At 42.9% G+C, this 24,368-nt stretch overlaps 1 protein-coding gene across 12 annotated transcripts in view; it reads right to left on the bottom strand.

The window, feature by feature from the left end:
• The window catches only part of PPP1R12B (protein phosphatase 1 regulatory subunit 12B), a 182,070-nt gene that overhangs the window by 47,847 nt on the left and 109,855 nt on the right, over positions 1–24,368 (bottom strand). For 10 of the 12 annotated variants that reach the window (XM_025211373.1, XM_025211374.1, XM_025211372.1 and 7 more), the window contains one exon: positions 20,840–20,881. In XM_025211373.1, the coding sequence (XP_025067158.1) occupies positions 20,840–20,881 (42 nt within the window). Of the gene's footprint in view, positions 1–1,825; positions 2,486–20,839; positions 20,882–21,855; positions 21,976–24,368 lie in introns of those variants that run through there. The other 2 variants (XM_006029904.3, XM_025211378.1) reach the window with 2 other exon arrangements.

Genomic DNA, 24,368 nt, shown 5'->3' with positions numbered 1-24,368 from the left:
GGGGGGGGAAGAGAAATCAAACACCTTCTCCTGCCTCAAAACCAGAAAGTTTGAGAAGCTTTTTCAGAATATTGAAGGGAAAGTTCTAAGATCTCATACTTAAGAACAAGTTTGGAATAAATTAAAAATGTTAAAAGCAGAGATGAGAAGATAGTGAGATCTGTATTACGCAATTCTAAGAAAAAAGGAGTGAATTATTATACAGAGATGAAGAAACAAGAGTTTAACATGGACTGAAACAATGAAATAGTCAGAGACTGGAAGAAAGAGAAGAACACAAGAGAGAGGGCACCAACTTTGATTAAGGGAGCACTCTTGAGAGAAGTTAAATATCAATCTTCGTGTGTGTCTTAGGGGACTGGATGCATCTTTAAAATGTTTATAGTTTGCTATTTGATAAATTGGATTAATTAATAAAGTAAAAAAAAAAGAAATGTACATTCATAGTTACAAATATTACAGCAGAAGCTGTGAGTTACGAACTGCTTTGCGTTAAAGTTGTGGGTAGCTATAAAGCAAGTGTTAGTGAATGTAGCAATCACAGCTACAACAAGATATGCCTGTTAAATGCTCATCAGCATGAACGTGGGAAGTACCTGCGCATGACAAATAGTGAAATACTACAGTCAGTTTCTTAGAGACATTCAAACATTTTCATTTCATCCCAAAATTTAGAACAATGTTTAGAGCTCTTCATTCATTATTAGTATGGATAAACTGGCTTGTTATTATGGGAATGTAAACAAACCTGCAAACACTGAAATTAAAAAAAAATTAACACCACCACCTAATTTTAGTTTCAAAATTTAGCTGTGAGGATATCTGGATTTCAGGAGCCTAAAAGCTTATAGCAGATGCAGCAGAACTGTGGAATGGACACTGATGGCATTCTTCAGAGAAGAAACTTTAACATCAGCAGCACAAGGTTAAGTTTTCTGATGTTCCTAGCTGTTGCCAATAAAGGGACAGTAGTTTAAATGCATTTTCCTTTCCTTAGAGCTATTATTTATGCTGGTCTCTAAAAAGTAAAGACAATGCATTACTTTACTTCTGTGAATACAATGCCACTTAAAAGATACTCCATTCATCTTTCTGGCCAAAAGTAATCTACCTTTCCACAAAGCCTATTTCTTTTTGCTCTGACATTGTTGCTCTGTGGATAGAAAAGAGATTGCATACCCAATCATGGGGACTTAAGGATAGTCCTTCAGACACCTCTCCAAAACAATTAGCAATGTTGCTAAATTGTCTCTTACTTTAATGCCCACCAACAGATGGAACCCCAAACCGACAGATCTGGAGGAACTGGACAGTTCAAAACAGCCACAATCTGCACGTATCTGCAGCTCTTGGAAGAAACTGTTCTCTTGCCTTTTTAGAAATGACTGAAGTATGTTGCACTTCACAGGGATACACTGAAGTTTGCAACTAGCTATATCAGCAACATTTAAGAGCATATGAAAAAAACAATGTACAAGTTGTTTGGCTTTTTGCCTCATTTCTATCTGAAAGGTTTTTCCCTAATAAGCATAAAAGGGACAATACCCTCAATGGAAGCAGAAAGAAAAAAAAAATGGAGCTCTTGTGACAAAAGATCCTCTATAATCACTCAAATAATCACAGCACAAGGACTGCTTGGAAGCCACATTCTTATACTATTAAACTTTGTTCCTCCTAGGCTTATTTCATATGAATTGCCTCATTCAGAGAAGCAAACAACATAACTTGGCTCTCCGGTGCCAGAGGACAAACTGACACTGTTAACCTGACCACAGCCTACTCTCAGCAGGTTGCAGTGCAATACGGAAATGAAAAGTCTGCTTACTCTGAGTGTCTTTGCAATCGGGGAAGGAGACGACGGGGGAGAATCTGACTGAGACTTCCTGCTGCGAGTAAACTCCTTACTTCTGGTGTACAAAGACGACATGGCTCCTCCAGGTGGATAATGTTCACCTCCGCGAGCAGCAATCAAGCTTCCACTTCCACTTTTCTTCAGTTGTGCACTGCAGGGCAGGTCTTACTCCCACGGCCAGAAGAAACGGATTTAATTCAAAATGCTATTATGATAATGAAAACCCTGCTCTTTAGGGTACAGATGGATGCATCAATCGGCTGCATAGAAATGTTGTAGGATGCTGTGGATCCACTACACTGTTCAGGTTGAAAGGAAAGTATCAAGAAATAATTGTGTTCTCATCCAAGGTGTTGCACAGCACTAGCCTCAGAATCAAGGCCTGTTCCACAGTCTTCCACAAAAGAACATTTCCATTGTATCATCCAAAGCATTTGTGCAGCAAAGCAGAATGCTTCTGGTGACCCCCCAGTAGTTCTGTAGCCAATACCATCAATTCTCAAGAGTGAAGGCAAACGAATAGTAAGCGTTATCCAGAAAGGAAGCTTTTACAAGAAACTTGTTTCACTCTGCAATGCTGCCGAGCGCTCTCTGCTACAGCAACTGAACAGAGCTAGATGATTTAAGAGAAACAAGAAAGTATAAATCAGGAACAAACACTGTTTTGGAAAGGGGAAGTCCAGATGAAGTTATGTTTTGTTCCGTCCTCCTAGTTTGAGACGCCTTCACACACACACTTACAACTTCCCTCCCCTCTTGCTGTTTTTTGACATTCCAAATCCTTACTTGTTCAGCGAGGAATGCTGGAAGGAGGCCAAAGACAAAGATTCACTTTCAACTTGGGATTTGGGCTGCCACTTGTAGGAAAAAAAGAAAAAACCCAAAACTTTATAAGCTTCCAAGGCCTGAAGGGGTAAGAGCTAGAAGTCAAAGACAAATTCTCTATACTGTACTTTGCAAGGTCTAAATGCCACACACTAGCTTGAGCAGGCATTTTGCAACAGACTGTGTGTCAAAGGCAAATATTTTCACAGGACATACAGTCCTGTAATTGACCATTAAGCAGAATTCAAGTTCCCACACACCACCACACACAGCACTTTTGGAAGAAGGGTTCTTTAGAAAACTGGCTTAGAGGTCCAAGAAAGCAGCACCTAGCTTGTCTGATGTGCTGGTTCGAAATAGTCTGCTTTAAGGCATATGGCTACAGAGTCCCCTCCCCACTACCTAGTTGCCAGTGCACAAATCGACCTAAATCAGGAGTATTTTGTGTTTCCAAAGTTTTGCAAAAAGCCAAAAAATATGCATGTTCAACTAAGTACATTTTTCAGAACTACTCTTATCCAAAACAAATGGAGTACACAGTAAATTTCCTTCAGTAAATGCACTTGAAAAGTACTCTCACACAGACAGTAAGTGCATTAATTTAAGTGCGATCACAGTCAAGCACAGCATCTGTTTTAGAATGTGTGATCTCTCTCAAATTGCTAACCATATAGTATCATTCTTTGTTGAAATGCATTAACTCAAGTATAGTCACTGGACTGGTTCCAGCAATCCAGCATTAATTAAGCAACACTACACTGTATCCAATGGCTGGATAATACTGAAGAACCTGTATAGGCTTATTTACACTGACCTGTACTGAAGTCAGCTATTGACCAACAAAGAGGGCTTTGTGCTTAGATTTAACCTATGATAAACTAATTGGTGAAGCCTGGACAGACTACTACAGAATATTTCGTAGCAAGTGGAATTTTTACTTTTTTCTAAACATGTCTGTATCTGTGTGCGAGTCTTCAAGCACAGTGTACATGGTTGTACAGTGCAGGTGCTGCAAACATGCATTTGGAGAACTACTTGCAAGTAACACAGAAACAAGATCTAAAAAAATTCTTCATTATACCATCTACTCTTAGACTACATGTTATATATTCTTTCTATGCAGTCATGAGGAAGCTGGAACAGTCATACTGTCCACCTCAATAGAGGTCATCTCAATGACATTTAATTATACCATGGAAAGGGCATTCACCACAAGCAAAATGAAAGGACAGCTGGTGGGAAAATTGTCAAGTGATCTCTTTTATTCTGGCAACACTTCTGTAAAATGAAAATACTTCCCTACCTTGCAGAAGAGAAAGTGGAGGCACATAAAAATACAGCCTTGTCTTAGGTTATAGTCAGGAACTGAACCCAGATTTTCTGGTGTTCCCATCTACTGCATTAACTATAAAACCACCGTTCCTATGATAGTCTAGTGCAGTGATTCTCATCCTGTTTGGGACTCAAGGGACCCCTTCATAGGTTTTCAGTATTTAACAGCACCCCATTTTAAAAGCTAATATAATATGAATATCATAAGCATTATAATGTGTTAAGTAACTGTATTGCTATATTATAATACAATATAAATAATCTACCTGTAGGCCACTTCCCCAGCTCTGCCTGGCCTCATGCATGTTTGCTCCCAGTGCTGCACCTTGGGTCATCATTCATGGGTCCAAGTTACTGCTGGGGACCAAGAACCAGCAAGCCAATTTCTGCACTAAGTTCTCCCAAGCAGCATGCCTCCAGTACTCCAGCCCCAGGGTGAAACTGGACAGAGCCAGGGTATACCTGGCCAGCAGGGATGCAGTGCTGGGTTGAACACGTGCCATGTGTGGGACATTGAGGGGTTTGAAGGGGCAGAAAGATGAGCAACAGAACACGAGGTCTGGGCGAGCCCCCTCCAGTCTGTATTTGAGGGGGAAAGCACAGTCCTCTGGGGACCAGAGCCACCTGCCCTTGCTGCTCTTGGAGCGAGAGGGAAGCTGGGGGACAAGCTTGGCTAAAAAGTGCAGTTAGTTCTACATGTATACGTCCATTTGTCTGCCCACCCTGAGCAGAGCCTGCTGTTCAGAACAACTAAGGTGCACCCTTTGTCCATGGGACTCTGAAGCAAGGGGCGAGAAGGAGCAAGCAGTGCACCTACCTCCTTGCAAGGGGACAGAGTGCAACCGCACCCCTACAAGGAACTCACAGCACCCCTGTTAAGAATCACTAGTCTAATATGAAAAGCTGCATTCTACGATATAGCGAACAGTGCTATTTAGTTACTCTGACTGCCTATTTACAGGAACTTTTACACGTTTTCCTCTTCCACCGACACAGGTCTTGTGGTTCCTAAGGTTCCAAACGAGAATACAGTATTTCAAAACTAGCCTAACTCATGTAGCAGCCACAATGCGAGGGCGTCACTACAGCAACAAGTCTGAGGGAGCCCATGTTAATCACCAAGGTGGAGTTAAGAACTGCAAATTACATGCTATTGTTCATTTCCCTAGCAGGAAGGTAACCAGACAAGAATCACAGCATTTTCATAACCACCTTTGGTCCTATTCCTCCAAATGAGGGTAGTGCTGGGAAAGCTTTGTTTCACTTTTAAACCAAAATAAATGCCATAATCTGTGCTTTCTACAGACATCCATTACAATTATCCACTCATCTGAGACAGAGGTGGTTCTAGCAGCTGTTTACAGGACAAACAAAAAGCAAGTTGCTAGAGAATGTCTCTAATTTTAAGTCAGAAAGGACAGTTTGAAAATTAGCCTCTCCATCAGTTCAAGAAAAAGGAGAATGAAGTGGAGTAGAAATATATGGTGGATAGTACATTTCACGATTTTTCTTGGAAAATATTTCTTAATCTTCTTCCTAGCTTCTTGCATAGTTTTAATTCCCCACCTTCTCCCCCCTCCCCCAATATAACTAATAAACCTGAATCTTTTGCCCTTTGTGCTTTTCCAATGCTCACGGAGAATGATGCTTGAAGGTTCAAGATCATTGCCTAGATGTAACTGGTTTTGCTGTTTGCAGATTTCTTTTAAAGAACACTCCTGTATAAGAAATAAAACTTTGCTGTTCAGCTATGTACACTGGACTCCTCATTCTGTATGGGCATTCAAAGCAACTGTACCCATGCAAAAAAGTTTAGTTATCTCTTGACAGATTCAGAGGACATTTCTGCAAAGCTAACAGACAACCCTACCAAGAGATTCACTCATCAAGATGGTCTGCACAACTACCAGACCTCAAACAATTTTTATGGAAGTGGTAGAGTATGGAACAATGTGAATATGCTATACTCAGATCAACAATGAGTTAATACAGTCCAGTCAGTTACAACCAGTCTGTTCAGGCAGCATATTTTGCACAATACAGTCCTACTCCCCCTTTCCACACACAAGAATTTCACAAGTTAAGAGTGAGAGGCAAAAGGGACTACAGATACAGCTATGGAAAAAGAAAACTGGGTAAAATACATGGACATACTGACCACTGGAAGTATTCCACTACAGCTATTTTACACAGGGAATTCATTGGGAAAGGGTAAGGAACTCTTACCTCCAGCAAGACCGGGGTGGGCAAAATGGCATATCGAGCCAGCAGCCAGACTCCGTTTCCCAGCAGCCCCTGCCCATATGGCTGGGGCTGATCTCCATGGAGACCCCAACCACAGCTGTGCTGTGATAGCACAAGGCTGGGGTTGCCATGGAGACTGACCCCAATCAAGCTAGCAGGGTGTGTAGCAGGGCAGGGTAGGGCAGGAGGCTGCTCTGGTGCCACTGGGCCCTTGTGGTGGGGCAGCTTGCAGTCCGGGGCCAGGGCAGAGCCACAATCTGCAGCCAGCATGCTCCAGGTAGGGCCATGCAGGCAGTGGGCCCCAGCTCCTTGCAGCGGTGACAACATGGTCCAGAGCTGGGGCAGAACCGTAATCCATGCAAGATCACTCAAATCCCGGATTTTCAACAATTAAAATATTCACAAATGATCAGGTCTTGTTCTCGAGCAGACTTCAGAATGTTATATTTACCACCAAGATTGCTCCTGGTCAAGTGCCACCCACTTCCTCTCCCCAAAATTTCCCACAACGCAAAGAACTCCTCAGTTCAGGGTACAACACTGAGAACAGTCTAGCACACCATTTTCAGTTCCTGCTTACTCTCAAAACTCTAGCTTTTAACAAAGTCTAATGTTTAACATGGAAGATTTACCTTTTCTTAACTTTAACTGGAGAAGCTGCTCAAGCCATTTGCTTTCTAGATCAGTTGCATCAAATTTCAACTCCTGCAATCTTACTTTCCACTTAGCACTTTGGAAAGAGCTTTATAAGAGTAGTAGTAGTTTTGGGAAGGGGTGAGCTTTGTAATCTGAATGAATGACTAGGATAGTGGGAGTGGACTGGAGAAGAAATTATCTGTTGTGTGAACTCTTAATTTGGACCTACTGCTGAAACCACTTTTCAGAGCAAAGCAGAACAAATTTTAGTAGCACAAGACAGAAAGAATTACAACCTCGGCTATACTAAGCATCCAGTATTTGCTTGCAAAGAATGGAATGAAAAATGTTTATTTTAATCTTCAGTATTTACTGTATTAAAAAGACCAAAAGAATCAAAACTTATGCTAAAGCATTAAATACAAATTAACTGCAATTTTAAACAATGAACTACTTGTCATGATACATGGGTACTCTGTACCGAGAACAGACTCAAGACTACATTCTAAATTGGGCATTTGTGTTAGTAGTCTGATATACAAAATTTAGATCTATACTCAATTTAACAACATGCTAGCTGCTACGGTGCATGCTGGTAATCGGGCTGTTATTCTATACTGTAGTTACAGACGAGTAAGTTACACGATAGCCTCAGTCTCATGCTTTTCTTAGATATTTAAAGCTATAGATCATTCTTAAATCATAGACAGTCTTTGCATTCACCACATTAGATGCATCCTGGGGTTGGTGTGTGATGGGAGGGGGGAGATAGCACAGGCTTTGCATTTCGATTACAGCTACACCTGATGCAGAGACAGATACTGACATTTACAGAAGAAGGATCAGATTGTTAACCTGATGAGCTTCAGACTAATGGTAGCCAAATGTACCATTTTGATTTTAATATCTTGTTTTTCCAAAGAGAGATTAATGACTATAGCAAGAGAACAGCATATAGCTACAGAACACCACAGGGCCGGATACTGTTCCAATTTAGCTTTAAGAATAAACCACAAAGAGTGGGAGGAACCACCTATCTTTTGCATTAACTTTTTCACAGACTTAAAACAGGATGGAACAGGATTCCACTTGGATGCCTAACATATGGATTAGGATCTGGTTTTATTCTGAATGGGCTCTGGTCATGAAAGGCTACTAACAGCATCACTGGAACCCCCTATATAGGTTTGTAATTTTGTACATGCTACTGTTGCCTACATGTTTATCCCATTCTCTCACGTCTCATTGAAAGAAGTTCTGCCTATACTCTACAATAACCCTCAATTTTGGAGGTTGCTCTCTTATGGTTTTAAATGGAGTAACTGTATAAATGTAATTCATATGCAGAAAAGTCACCTTTAGAAACAGTAATACCTCTTGGTTCTATTATCTACAGAGAATATACACTTTAAATCTGTTCTAGAAATGAGATGCACATCATCATACAGAGAAAGTAAAATTGTATGCAAAGCTGGAAGAGGTAAGTTTTAAGAGTCACGCAGATTTCTTTTTTAGGACCAAACAAGGTGGAATATAAGGTCCAGCAGCACAGGGCTAATAAACTCTGGGGGAAAAAAAATCTTGGGCTGGCAGGAGGCCCTGCTGTAAGCATGATGTAAAGGCACTGAAGCAGTTTCCCATAAATGGAATACGAACTGTGCAAGTGAACAGTTTCATCTGTTGCCCTGACTGGTGCTCTTGAGAACAGACTAGCTTATATTTTGTGTGCGTGTACACACACACCCATACACACATTGCTTACACAACTCTTCATCTAACATTGTTACACCTGCATATGTAGGGCCATAACCCCACTGTGCTCATAATCCCAGCATTCAATTTTAAAAGAAAAGCAATAACTTGTTGTCTTCTCATATAAGAACTGGGAGCTATAAAGTAACAGACATGTCTGGCAGAATGCAGGGCAGAATGACACCTTATAGACTTATTCAGAGAGGCACAAGTATTTGAAAACCAACAGCTTACTCCATCAGATGCTACTAAACTGCTTCTTACAAAAGCTTATGCCTCTCTGAATTAGTCTACAAGGTGCCACTTTGCCCTGCCTTCTGCCTGACTTCAGACTAACAAAGCAAACTATTTTTCTCTAGACATGTCTGGATTAGCACCAAAACACTAAGACAAGTTAATTTTAGTGATGTTCCCAGATGTGAGTCTCAGCCTATTCACTTCACAGTGCTGAAGTTTTCTAGACAACATTACCTTTTCTTTAAGATGCACAGAAAGAGAAGGCAGCAAACAGTAGTGAACAGACACATCCCCTACAAAAAGCCTGGTCTTACCACGTGGGAAGCTTGGTTATATTTGGAGAAGAAATGCATTTAAACAGCCACTTGGAGTAAAACAGAGATTCTGAAAGAACAGATGCGGCACACACACTGATTATTCAAGTCTATTTAGAACATGACTCAAGTGTAGACATGTATTTCCCATTCCAGGAATTGCCCTACCTTTGAATTTGGTATCATGAGCTAGAAAAGTATTTGTGGGAGAGAAGTGAAAACCCCAACTCCATTAAATTCACAAACACCAGAAAGGCAAAGTGATATCCTGATATCAGCAATTAGAAACAACAACGGCATGTCTAGTGGAAAACTCCCACTATTACAGGGAGATTGGAATGGTGGTGCCTATTGTGCTTAAAATAAATGGCTTGACAACAAGGTCTTATTCCATTCATGATTAGAATAAGCAGTGACAGTGCTGAATTCCTTCATATTCTCATCCTCAGTGCCTCAAATCCTGAACCTATCCTTTCATATTCAGGTTTATGCCAGAGACAATTTGGCATTTTCATTAAGAAAACAAAGCAGCACCTTTGAAATCAGAACATGCTGACTAGCAAAATTAATTATGCCTTTTTTTCGCTTTTTTTTTTCTAAATGTTCAGGAACTTCAGTATCGAGTCCGTGAAAAAGATTCAAAATGTGACTCGTTGCTGTCATTACTGATAAACAGGGATCCAGGTTTTCTGTTTGCCACAAAAAACCCGGATTTTCTCCTTTAAAGGAGAAAAACATAGGAAACAGTGGGTTTTCCGTTGCAGGCTGAGTTCCAGCTTGCAAGGGGCTAGGGGGAGTGGGAAGAGCACGGTCAGATGGGGGAGTCCTGTACATATGCACACGTACACATGCACATGATTGCCAGGCAGGCTGGAGAGCAGCTCCCCGCAGGTAAGTCTGGCAGTGGGAGGGGAGAGGGAAAGGGGGTGTGGGAATTAAGGCCCCCATAGTGAGGGAGGGAGTGAGCTGGGCAGGGCTGGAGCCCAGCCCAGACAATGCGTGGGGCTTGAGGCTCAGGGCCAGAATGTGCGGCCACAGAGCCAGGGGAAGGGAGTGGGACAGAGCTGCAGGAGGCTCATCTGGGGGGCAGGGCTGGTTCCCTGCCACTGCGCACACTCTTGGGGGTTGGGGGCCACAGAGTTGTGCCCCTTGTTGCTGCCAGGTGGGCAGGGGCCACCTCACCATGGTGGCACAGCGCTCCCAGCAATGGCAATGAGCTTTCACTGCATATTTTTCACTAAAAGCTCCTCAACAATTATACAGTGAGAAGTGCTGTTAGAAGTTTCTCTTCTCTTCTGTGTTATTGCTACAGTAATGACACACAAAAGCAGTAATAAGTTGAGTGAAAAAAGACCGCATAACCAAAGTTCAGAGAAGGGCCATATGGTAGATTGGAAGCAGCTGAAACGGGCCTCTCTCTCTGCAACCACACGTGCTGAAGGGGACATTCCAGAACAGAAGTGCAAAACATGTCTGGGATATTGGAAAGCTTCAGAGTACTATTAGTATGCATCTGAGTCACAGATTCTATTCTGTTCTTTTTCTGGATACATCAAATACTGTGTGTCTATAATCGATAGGATGTAGAATTTCCCTGCTTACTTATGTAAGGAGATATTCGATCAATCAATTCCTTTTTCATTATGTTTCTAGCTTTTTTCCAACGCATTCAGTAATCCTCCCTGTACATTCTGTCCCTGACCTCAGAGTGGCTGTCCTTAAATGAAAGAACTTTAAACACCTACAAGAACAGGAAATTCAAGAGCAAGAAATCAAGCACAGACTGGACTGTGGATTCTTATCCTATTACCTGAACTAAATGTTAACTCCAGCGTGCCTCAGTATGTTAACTGCCTCGCTCATCTCAAATGATTCTTTGATTTCCCCTTGGAAGACGTACAACAATGTAGCTTTCCTGTTGTACAGAAGGTAGAAAAAGTATACACCAGCATACATCATTCCCAAATACTCTAGTGGTCATGTAGGTGTCCTGTAGACAACTAAGATTTGCAACTACAGAGGAATTTTGCACATGAGAATAAGGCTCTACCTGCAGCTTGCTGAACTGACAGAACAAAAAGGATATCTTTAGGCAGAACTGCACGAGCAACTGTCTTCTAAAACTGTTTCCTTGTGCTATTTAGATGCTGGATTTAATCCACAAAGGCTTCAAGAAAGTTCCCATTTTTACAAAAAAACCGCAACATGACACTCCCGTTAAGGGACATCTGGACATTTACATGCCCCCCCCCCAGTTATTTTAATAAGAACATGTGACATTTAAACAAGCCTACATTTCTACCTCCCATCGGAACAGAGAGGCTCAGCTTCAGACTCATGGGCCTGGAACTAATATTGTGAACTCAAGGATAAGAATAAAGAACCCAGAACAAGTAGTCAGATCAATCAAGATATAAAAAAGAAAATCAGTTTTAACAAGCCACGAAGAAATACAGCTGGGATACTTTCAAATGAAAGCTGACGGAACGTTTATTTACATGTTTTAGCTCATAAAATGTTCTGCTTAAGACAAAGAAAATTATTTCTTTTAAATTACTTATGTTGCTTTTGCAGGCCAGCTATACTACCAGCAACACGAGGGATAGGCATATCCAAGTTAAACCCACAGAATCCATCTCAAAACTGCCCCAGGCTTCTTCAGCAGAAATTACTTTTTGGCAAGCTCTCCACATTAGCTGGCTTGGACTAAACCAAAAGGCTGAAAGAAGTGCACTACACCATAAGGTGAAGTACGAGACTGGCCTTTGAAACCAGCTAGACAAAAATTACAATTGTATGATATCGTGCAAGGTCACCATGACCTCCAGAAAGTATTCCCAAGTTATTATCTGGTTTGGCTTTTCTTGTCTGTACACAGAGCCAGACTTAAAGACAGGTTTTTTGTCTTGCTCAACTTCCCTGCAATCAGGGCTTCGATGCATTCGAGAAAGCGCTATGAAGAGATTCAGATGCAATACTGTTTTACACGGAGTAGACTGGTGGGCTTACCTAGCTTCGTGCAGCAACACTACATCCCTAAATGCCTGATGTCTTAAATAGGAATTGGCCAGTTGCCACTTTGCTTTTACTGTGGCTTACAAGCGGATGATTTAAATGCTGTATCGTGGCAACCCATAAATAGTAAGCAAGATTTCCTTCTCAAAACAGCACAAGTTGGTTTATGAAAAAATTTAGGATTACAAGGCTGGACAAAACAGGCCCAAGCAGATAAAGTTCTGTACATATATTTAGAAATAAATGCGCCTTGTACATAATGCCGTGCCAAAGTACTCGGGGTCTACAAACAAAAACATCCCTAAACATATTCAAGGCTCCAAGGTTAAATGCGGTCACAAATCAACAACTTAGGTTTTTAAACAAACTTCTTTAGCCTCAGTTTTTTTCTTCAGTGCATACTGCTAACAGCATCCATATTTGGCTCCCAAGTCTACTTTCCTTGCAGCATTATACCAGCCACTGTAACATTCGGCTTCTAACAGGGCTGAATGGAGCCAAAGGTTCAAAGACCCATCCTTGTACTGTGCATAATTAAGTATACTAGCAATTTATTGTATGTATCTGAAGTGAGATACAATTCCTTCGATACTGCCTGGGACAAGGGCCAGAACAGTTTACCACCTTGTTATACTGCATCTGTGCTAGACGAGAATATTAAAAGGGTAAATATTCTTCTCTACCTTCACATCACATTCACCCAAGGTGACTTATATAAAACTGTTAATAAAAAGAAGTCTCACAGCTTGTGTTAACATTCTAGACTAGTAAGATTCACAAGTTTTCCTCCATGTCAGTGAATAAGGGCTTCACATTAAGTCTTTCTATTACTAAATCAACTTCCCTGCAACTCTGCAAGACAAAACAGCTTGTGCCTAGGACATACCTTACCTTATTAGGCAATCAGATACTGAAAACTGGGTAACTCAGGACGTAAGCAGACACTTTTTTTTAAACTTAAAAGGACCGCCTATAAACTCTGTGCACAATACTACCAATTCTTTTGTTGAGGAAGAGGGAGGACAGTGACAGTAAGCATAGAATCCATGGTGGTCCTAACTGATGGGTTTCAGAGCTGTTAAATATGGTCAACCGAGCTACAAAAGACAGTACCTTTATAATGGAATCACGGGCAAGTAGTAATAGGCAAGCTCATAAACAGCTAATCGTACACCTGTGAGTGCTTTTTTAAAACAGTAAGTTTGTTAAGTCCCCCTTCCTTTGGTCCACAACAAGATTACATTGTTTTTCATTGACACTGGAGACAAACTCACTAAACACAAAGTTACAGAAGAGAACCTGAACACACCAAAAATGAGGAATCAAAGTTCTGGCTCTGCAGCACCTACAACACTGCCACACAGTGTTTGTGGTTTAAACACAAGATTCTCAGGGTAGAAACAGACACTGCCAAATGAAGCAGATCAGTTTTGCTGGGATGTCCTGGCACAGCTGATCTGTATCACTTGGTAAAGCGCAGATTGCCCATTCTCCCATCCATTGATACTGCAGGACAACAAGCAACATGCTCTTCTGGGGCTTGAGGGGCTGGTCCTGTACACCTGGGAAATTTCTGTGCAGGACTGGGCACCTCAAGCCCTGGGAATGCTTGTCTGGCTTTCCCCACTTAGAGATGTGCTCCTGGGATCCCTGAGGCATGTCTTGGTAAGCAGAGAAACCCCAACTTTTCCCCCTATCAAGACACACTCCAGAGATCTGGGGTGTACCGCAGTAAGTGGTGAAAGCCAGGCAGGCGCCCCCAGGTCCTGTCTGGCCCCTTCCTGCACCAGAATTCACAGGGTTCACAGGATTTGGTCCCTCAAGCCGCAGCCATTGTGGGAAAGTGCTGACAGCTTTGGGCTGCCAGCACGCTCCTGCCATAAAGTAAATAGACACCTGCCATTAAACAGCAGCACAACCAAATACCACCTTCACCGCAGCCACATTATGTGTCACAACAAGGGGTATGAATGTGTGTCTGCTTTGTTATCAAGCAACCATAAAAATTTTTATGGCAGCAAAAAGGCAACACAGGGCCATGCCTGTTTCCACCCTCAGATGTACGGTATTGGATTTTGCTTCATATTTCTAATCTATCCTATGTTATATGACGAATAGAAAAAACTGGTACCACTGATTTTTGTGAAACCATGAATATCAAAATGAACTAAAAATCTGGCTATCAAATTCTAGATATATAAAAAGGGCTTTGTCTGTCTGTGGGTCTGAGAGTCCGTAACTCTCTTCGTCAACTGTGCCTGCGCCACCGAGAGGGCAGTGATTGGCTGTGCGGGCCCAGGTGGCGCGGGGCAGAGGGAGGTGAAGAGGAGGGGGGTCACGGTGGTGGCACCCCCATGCTACCGGGCCCTGATGACACCCCCCCCGTGCCTGGCAGGGACGGGTGCCTGATGCACGCATGCACCCCACAACTTTTATTACCAACAGCCAGCAAGGAGGGGGGAGGCGGTGGGAAAGGTGGGAGGGAGGGGAGCAGAGGCAGGGAGGCACGGGGACGCCCCACTGCTCTGGGGAGGAGGCAGAGGTGGGCAGAAGGAGGGAGCCCCCATGCCAGAGGCTGGAGGAGGCGGCAGGGGGAGTGTTTACATGGCCGCCTGCCCCCCCCCCCACCAACCTTATGCCCGCTCACCCTTTGGGGTCAGCCATGTAAACACTCCTTTGAAATCCATCATTCTTGATGGTCAATTGGCTAGTATTACTATGTTCAACCTGTGGTACTTTTTCTGACTCTTCACAACTGCTGGCCTACTGCAGACAAGTACATTCTTCTAATATAACTCTACCCACCAAGCTTATTCCTGACAATAATTTCAGGACTGAAGAGAACTGTAACTGAAATATGGAAAAGGAAACTAGAAGAATCCAAAACTCCTCTCTTGCTTGCAATCCCAAACATCTGGCTCAAAGGATCAAAGGCTCACTGTCTAGTTGGCAGCTGGTATCAAGTGGCGTGCCCCATGGGTCGAGCCTGGGGCTGGTTTTGTTTAATGCCTTTGTCAACGATCTGGAAGATGGGAAGGAGTGCACCCTCAGCAAGTATGTAAATGACACCAAGCTGGAGAGAGTACTAGATACGGTAGAGGGTAGGGCTAAGATTCAGAGAGACCTCAAGAATTCGGAGGATTTGACAATAAGTAATCTCATGAGGTTCAATAAGGACAAGTGCAAAGTCCTGCACTTAGGACAGAACAATCCCATGCACCAGTACAGACTGAGGAACAACTGGCTAAGCAGCAGCTGAACAGAAAAGGACCTGGGGATTATAGAGGATAATACACTGAATATGAGCCAAGTGTGCCCTTGTTGCCAACAAGGCTAATAGCATACTGGGCTGCATTAGTAGGAGCACTGCTAGCAGATCAAGGGAAGTGATTATATCCAGCACTGGGGAGGCTACATCTGGAGTACTGTGTTCAGTTTTGGTCCCCCACTACAAAAAAGAGGTAGACAAATTGGAGAGAGTCCAGCAGAGGACAACAAACATGGTTAGAGGGCTGGGGCACATGACTTCTGAGGAGAGAGTGATGGAACTAGGCTTATTTAGTTTGCAGAAGAGAAGCCTGGGTACTTAATAACAGCCTTCAACTACTTGAAATGTGGTTACAAAGAAGATAGAGTTAGACTGTTCTCAGTGATGGCAGATGACAGAACAAGGAGCAATGGTCTCAGGCTGCAACAAGGGAAGTTTGGGTTGGATATTAGGAAAAACACTCTCACTAGGAGGCTGAAGCACTGGAACAGGTTACCTAGAGAGGAGTTTGAATCTCCATTCTTGGAGGTTTTTAAGGCCCAGCTCGACAAAGCCTTTGCTGCAATGATCTAGTTGGGGATGGTCCTGCTTAGAGAGGGGGTTGGAATAGATGACCTCTTGAGGTCCCTTCCAACTCTAATTTTCTATGATTCTATGGTTACCATAGTCCAAATCCAGATCTCCTAAAATGTGAGTAGACTTCATATTCCATATAGTTCTTCAGACCAGTCAAGACTTACTTTTCTCAGGGCTGATTCCTCCTGACAGATGCTCGTCTCTTATGGATTATTTTTCAACAGGTATCTTTTCCCATGGCTCAACCTCTTGTGCCCTTCAATGTTACCTGAGCTATAAAATCTATTTGCCTAATTTATCACAATGTAGTAAGCTTTGTGCATGAGAAAGACATGGCCAGAGCTGTCAGTGGTGCACGAGTCTACCCATTAAAAGACTATTATAAATTGCATACAACTTTACTAAAGCATCTGGACTGAGGCAATTCTATGCCAGGTGCCTAACTACAGCTGATTTTTTTTTTTTTTTTTTTTTTTTTTTTTTTTTTTTTTTTTTTTAAGTTTCAGCCTTTTCCAGGAATCGTGTTAGGAAACAAAAGTGTCTTGTCCATGTAACAGGGGTGTAGGCTGTAGCCGTGTTGGTCTAAGGACATAGGCAGACAAGGTTCCTTGGGTGAATTTGATATCTTTTATTAGACCAACCCAAATAGTTGGAGAATAGTTATTAAGCAAGCTTTCGAGTTCAAAAATCCTTCGTCATGCTAAGGAAGTTTCAGCAGTTGGTGTGTGCTCTTCCTGGATGGAATAAAAAGTACTTTTTGATAAAAAAAAAAACTCTTGCATCTCCATGTTTTACAATCAGATATTCAAGGGACTTCACTGTTTTGCATTGCATTAAGCTGAGAGGGGCTTGTGCAGAATGGACTGTGCATGCTCCAACCATGGCTTCAGAGATTAAGTCAGACTTTCCCTGTACTTGCTACTCCATGCTGGACATAAGAAACGACAAAAGGAAGCCGGCTTCTTTTTTGTTCTCAGTGCCCCTTCCTACAGTGGTATTAAAGAAACTGCCTGACTTGAATGAAAAGGGGACAAAAGTTGGACCTGGAGGCACAAACAGGAGTAGCCTGGAAGGAGCCAGATACTGATGGAGAGGAGATGTGAAAGCTAAGTTAGCTAAGACAGAGCAGATGATAGGGACTGGGAGAGCCTGGGAAGAGAAGTTTTGAGGGTAGCTGGAAAGACTGTGAGAGATTGGATAAGAAACTGAAACCTGAGGAGTAAAAACTGGACTGGACAGATAAGGAAAATGAACAAAGACTAAAAAGTAGAGGCCTGTGGAGAGATAGCCGGTAATCATGCAATCAAAAATCACATATTGCAAGGGAGCCAAGATAAGAATCAAGTATGCCTTAATTTAGCTGCCTTCTGCATATGGATTATGAGGTAACCTGCAAGGGACCACACCAGGAGACAGGAAAGAAATTCCTTCTTCTCTTTTCTGGTACTGGACCACATTTTGGGCCACGGCAGTGACTGCCTAGAAAGGCTAACTGTGGGTATGAGTACGCTGAACACTCAGATAGGTTTAAACCTGAAGTAGACATACAGACGTGCCTGCTAAACCATTTTAAAGCTGACTGGAATAGTTCAAAGGTGTACATGGAAAATCAAGTACTCTTTTGAACCAGTTTGCTGAACTGGCCCAATGTTACATGCGGACACCAAACACTCTGTGACACGAGTCTGACAGTTCCTCCTGACATCCCACACGGCATTATGCTTCACCCTCAAACCCCAGTGCTGTTACTGGCTACTCCAGTATGTGGACAGAATTCTACTGCCCATTTTCTTTTTCTTAGTATCACAGTACTTCGGGTTGGAAGGGACTTAAACAGATCATCGGGTCCAACCCCCCTACCCCGGGCAGGAACAGGTGCCGGGATCATATCACCCCAGCCAAATATCTGTCCATCCTCCTCTTGAAGACCCCCAAGGTAGAAGAGACTACTGCCACCCTTGGAAGCCCATTTCAGAGCCTGGCAGCCCTAACTGTAAAGTACTGTCTCCTGATGTCCAGCCTGAACCTTCTCTCTAACAATATGTGGCCATTATTCCTAGTAACCCTGGGTGGTGCCCAGGGGAACAGAACCACCCCCAATTCTCACTGGTCCCCCCCAGCGAGCTTGTAAACAGCCAGCAGATCCCCTCTCAGCCTTCTCTTGCGGAGGCTGAACAGGTTCCGGCCCTTTAGCCTCTCCCCGTCGGGCCTGCCCTGCTGCCCCTTGACCATGCGAGTGGCCCTCCTCTGGACCCTCTCATTGCTAACCACATCCCTCTTGAAGTGCGGTGCCCGGAACTGGACACAGTACTCCAACTGTGGCCTGACCAATGCCGCACAGAGCATCACCTCCCTGGATGTGCCTGTGATGCATCTGTAGATGCACGACAAGGCGCAGTTAGCCTTACTGACCACTTCCTCGCATTTGCAGCTCATGTTCATCTTGGAGTCAACAATAACTCCAAGATCCCTTTCTGCAACTGTGCTGTCAAGAAGGGTGTTCCCCAGCCTCCAGATGTGTTGCTGGTTCCTTCTCCCTAGGTGTAGTACCTTGCACTTGTCTGCACTGAATTCCATCCTATTCTCATCCGCCCACCTCTGTAATCTGTCTAGATCTAACTGGATTCTGTCCCTCCCTTTTGTTGATGCTTTATCAATGTAATCCCCTTGCACTGCTCGTTCAGTAAAAGTTCTCTCTCTAATAAGCAACTGTCCTCACTCCCTACAACCACAGACCTTCATGATGCCCCAGCCTCTGGGTCCAAAATCATGGGCACAAGCACTCCCCTCCCTACTAGCCCACTCCAAGGCATGCTGGGCTAGATGATAACTCCCACCCCCCTGGTGTCAGAACCACAGCACTTCAATGCCTAAAAAGGTTACTATCTATTTGGAAGGCTCCAGCACCATGTCTGAACACCTCTTACTTGTGACAACTGTGAACTGGTTCATAAATCTGTGATATTTTTGAACAGTTCAGCTGCAGGGCATGGACACACATAACTTAGTGCTGTCGCATTCTCAATACTTGTGAGCACAGTTCTCCTTTACATTGTTCACCTGCAAGAGTTTTGAGGCACATACTTCATCCCAGTGGAGACAGAACTTTCAAAGGGTTTTAGTTACTAAGCTCTAGGAAGACTGAACATATACCAACTGAGATTTTCAAAATCCTAATTTGGGCATATTTGGGCAACTTCTTAAAGGAATGTCAGAACACCATTGACAGAAAAGTTATCCTTCAAGTTCTTGCTCTAAGAAGTAATGGAATACTAGAGCTTCTCAAAGTAAAAGGTGGAGACAAGCAAATCCTGGGCAGGTATTTTACTGCCCCACAAGTGTCAGTGCCTAGGTATCCCACTATTACAGGTCTGAGTCACGGGGCGCTGAAAGAGAACACAGTCACCAAGCACTATGGCAGAAGATTTAGAAGACCACAAAACATAAAAAAGCCACTCAGCATTCCAACATATGTGCCACTAACCCCCAGACTGCAAAATGATTTAGGTAGCAGACTATGTGAAAAAGCCCCTATGAGTTAAGATAAATCAGATGCTCTTTAAAGCACTACAATAATACACTATGCTGGCACATGATTTTATCAACCTGTGGCAATTACTTGTGCAACTTTGCAGTTTTATTTGTCCCCACACCAGTCTAACACATGATGCACTGATGGTTTGGAAACAAGCACATTGCTTGAACTTTGTCAGATTAAGACATGTTCCAAGACCAAACATTTCTTAGCTAAAGACAAAAACAAAGCAAAACAAGAACGTTCAGATAAAGGGGGGCTTTAAATACACCCTGGGGAATTACACAATTATGTGCCCACACAATTTTGTGCATAAAATGTATGACCGCACATAACTGCATAATTTTGCATAATTTAACCTGGGCAGGCTCTATGTCTCCACCTCCAGCACTTCAGCTGGGAGTCCCATGTGGAGGTACCAAGTGCAGTGGCATGCGACTGGACAGCTGGTGAGTAGGGAGTACCTGCCTGCAGGAGGAGGTTGGGGTGGGCATGGGTGTGTCTGGCCCCCTTGTCACATGCCCCCCCCCCCCACCATGGTGCACAGCCTCTGCTGCCATCAGCAGCAACAGCAGCAGCAGGTCTTCAGGGCACTCATGGCTGCAGCAGGCACAGCCCCTCTGGCGGCACGCAGCTCCAGATGAGTCCCAGGGGCTGCATGTGGTGGCCCAGAGCTGGCCCACTGGAGTGCACCTTCAACCCGGTCCGGGCTGGCTGTGTTTCAGGATATGGGGCTCGCAGCACTGCAGGTGGGAGCTGTGTGCCATTTGCCCAGGCTGGCTCCATGTCTTCACGTTGGGCTTCCAGCACTCCAGCAGAAAGCCACACGTGGAAACACAGAGCCAGGCTGGGCTGGATCTGTGCCACAACATGGCACATGACTCAGCACATAATTTTGAATTTTTCTGCGCATAATTCCTTGGGGTGCATTTAAACATAAAAGAGGAAAATCTTTAAGGACAGGAGTACTTTGAAAATGAGGAAATTGTTTCAGATGCGGGGAGCACAAGGTCAGAAATCATGAAACCCAGAACAAGAGGCATGGGAAGGGGAAGAGGGCAGTAGTAACATATGATGATTACACATGCACATGTTGGCCTGTTTCCAAAACACATGTTCATTCCAGCATGGTATTCCGAGACACTTCTACTAACAAGAAGTAGTTCATTCAGAGGAGACCTGCTGCCAACAAAATCTAGGACAACATCAAGGAAGTCACTCATGCCAACATATATTTTGAAACGTACACTTACCCGACTCTCTTTCTTTTCCTCGTTACCATCAACCTCATCATCCTAAAAAGAACAAACAAAAGGAAGTGAAGTGATGTTGTAGCTGTGATAGTCAGGAAATGAGAGAGGCAAGAGTTTTTGTGGGACTTCTACTGAACCAACTGCATGGCTGGGATTAATTCAGACAAGCTTTCAGGCATCACAGTACCCTTTTCCTCCTCAAGAGACCCAAGGAAGGGTATATTGTGATGCCTGAAAGTTTGTATGAATTTATCTTTTACTGGACCAACTGCATGGTTGGAATAGCACCCACAAAAACTCTTGCCTCCCAAAGTGAAACCATTTAGCCTTGAAGTCATCTAAATCTGTATAGCAGCAAGGTTTATATATCCTAATCCAGCGGTTCTCAACCTCTTTGTACATGAGATACTACTCATTAGATTGGAAGTACCCCCTGAAAAATGATAGCCACGGTCCCCTGGTTGAGAATCAGTGGCCTGATCTTTAAATGGATTAGGGTTTTTTCAAAGACAGGAATTTTCTACACTTAATTGCTCAGCAATTGTGGAAAATATTTGAGGAAGCCTTTACAGGGCTTTTTTAATTGTTTCACTATTCAGTGGCAGATTCTCAAACTAGGAGATAGAAGAAAGTACAACTACTCTAAAATGAGTGATTGTCTGATAAACTTCAAAAGGAATCATTAACGTGAGGACGTCTAAAGATCTGTTTAACAAAGCACTTGAATGGCCAAACATTTATCTTCACAGATTTGATATGTAATTTCTGCATCGTGGAATGAAAGTGAAGATGTTTAAGCATTATTTCAGCTATAAGAAGCCAAAAAGTTTTAATATTAAAAAATCTACAAATGATGCCTACTCCCTTACAAACTTTGCTTAGAGCAGTTATTTGAACAGCCACCTGGAAAAAAAAGATTTGAATTGTGTATTCCCAAAAGTAATTAAGAATTACATTGCAGCAGTCTTCTTGGAAAAAAAAAAAGAGTCTATAGAGGCATAGGAGACTAACATCTGACAGCATGCCAGTTTTCACCATACATGAATATGAAAAATGTATCCTTGCTTACCAGAAGATTTCCTTTCTTCAAGTAATAAATTCCACAGATCTCCTACAATGGTACTTCTGTCCCCAAGCTGCAAGCAGTGTGAACCAGACCTGTCAGTCACCAACACAGGGGAATACACTGCCTCATGAAGTTCCCTCTAGTTGATATAACTTTCACAGCCTGGATAATAATTCAAAGCTACTTCCCTAAATTATGTGTGTAAAATACACATTGAAGGAAAAAATATCCCCTAATGCAAAGCATGGTACATTTTTAGCATAGATAAACCCAAATCAAACATTTTTTATTTCTGTTTAGAATGATCCATTTATTTCCAGATCTGTGGACCTTATCACTCCAAAGGAAATTTGCAGCTAAGAATGGATATAAATGGCTAAAGGCGAAAGAGAGTTTATAATGGGATTTTCAAAGCAGTGCATCCAAGAGAGCAAAAGTCATCCTTTTAACGTGGACATCCAGGAATGAGGTAGGTTATATAAAACTCCTCCTCTTCTCTGGGACAGTAAGCCACAGAAAATTCTGCCAAGGCAAAGAGGTTGCACTGCCCAAGACTAAGGGTGTTTATACATGTGCTCTGAGAGCCACTCTAATTCAAGTGCCTGGAGCATCTCGTGCATTGGTGTCCTCACGCTGAAAAATGGCAGCAAGGTTTGAAAGTTTGAACTTTTAACTAAAGTTCAAACAAGGTTATTACTTGAAGAAAGCTTTAGTTAAAATGCCCCCACTGCCATTTTTCAGTGAGGGGATGCTGATGTATGAGACACTGGATTCTGCTGGAATGCAGTAATTACCATGCTCCTGCAGACTCAACTCAATTAATCAAGCAGCTCTGATGCACCGTAATTACAGCATGTTGGAGCAGCCTTGCTGCTTGTGTATAGGTGCCCTAAATGACTAATAGGCAGAATTTGGCAAGCAAAATGCTATCTATCAGATCTCAGTACCAGAGATAAAACTACTGCTCAGAGAAGGGCTATTCTGCTCAAAGCTTTCCTGATACCCTAAGTAAACATTTAAGTGTTGGGATCTGTAAAAGTGTATTGATCCCACTTGGATGGCATTGGAAACTAGAACCATTTTTGGACACAATGCCGCCCTCCTGAAGGAATGCACAACTGCTTTACTGGTTTACAATGACAGTTAAACTATGGCAGGGGCGGGCAATTATTTTGGGCGGAGAGCCGCTTACTGAGTTTTGGCAAGCCATTGAGGGCCGCATGACAGGCAGCCCAGAGCAGATAGATCTACATTTTCTAAATTTTTTAGGGGCCCCGCAGGCCAGATAGAATGGCTTGGCGGGCTGCATCCGGCCCCCAGGCTGCATTTTGCCCACCCCCAAACTATGGGTTCTTCGGCCAGCAGTAGAACAAGTTCTATTTGTTAATTTTTATTATTTTTTTGAAAGAGGGGAAGGTGGTAGAAGGTGCCCATGAGTTAGCCCAGTAACAGATATCACCATAAGAAATCACTGCCTCTCACAACAGTAATCTAGTCATTCAAGTTTTCATTTTAAACCTGTCCTGTCACAAATGGAAGATTGGTCTTCCAACAGGAGACCTCAGAGACCAAGACATCTGAAGAATCAATGATAGGTTGGTCAGGCCTATGAATAATGTATTCATAAACCAAAATGGATAATAATTCTCATCTTTTTCACTGCTACTGCATACAATATAAAAACAAGATGATACATACTATAGAGACATGGCTCAGGTTTGTGAGATGTCTTTCCTCATTGACATCCCAAGTCCACACAGAAAGAGAGTAGAAGGTGCTGTTCACTGTTTCTAGATGCAGAGCAGCTCATCACAAACCTCAGACTTATGACAACTCTGTAGTGCACAGAGAAATAGGACCAATAGGTTTTCCATAACTGGGAAGAACAGAGGGGTTGACTGTTGTGACCATAAAAACCTTGGAAATTTTCCAGTTGCTGCCTTGGCCCACCCTGTCCTAATATCCAGGTTATCGATCCCATTTTCTGTTGAAAGTTGATATGCTTTTCAACCATTTCCATTTTTCCCTCATTCCCAATCAGTGATCTGAAGGGAGAACAGGTCAGATGGGGAAGGATGAGGAAACCAGGAAATCTCTATCGCTGTTGCACTTTGCCATAGTGTACAAGGAAAACTAACTGGTCAAGTGTAACTGCAGACCTACTCATAAGTTCACAAAACCTTTCCAGAAAACTTAATATAGAACTACTCGATCATCTGATTTCAAGTTGAACTGCTGAAATTTAACGTCAAACAATTCCCTTTGTGTGAATAGTTTAGCCAGGCCTATGGGAACCTGTCTCTGCTCATCTTTCTTCGCTGATCTGTTGCATTGTACACGAGGGCCACAAGCAAGGAATTCAGGCACTTAGTTTATTCATGTATTCCTCCTTTGGGTGTTTTATCCCCATAATTCTGCTTTAGAGCATAAATGAATGGGGCTTATAAATCTGACATTTTTCCT

Source organism: Alligator sinensis, unplaced genomic scaffold, assembly GCF_000455745.1.
Source record: "Alligator sinensis unplaced genomic scaffold, ASM45574v1 scaffold773_1, whole genome shotgun sequence".
Classification (NCBI taxonomy): Eukaryota; Metazoa; Chordata; order Crocodylia; family Alligatoridae; genus Alligator; species Alligator sinensis.
The sequence above is the reverse complement of the archived record's forward strand: the minus strand, read 5'-3'. Positions and strand labels throughout refer to the sequence as shown.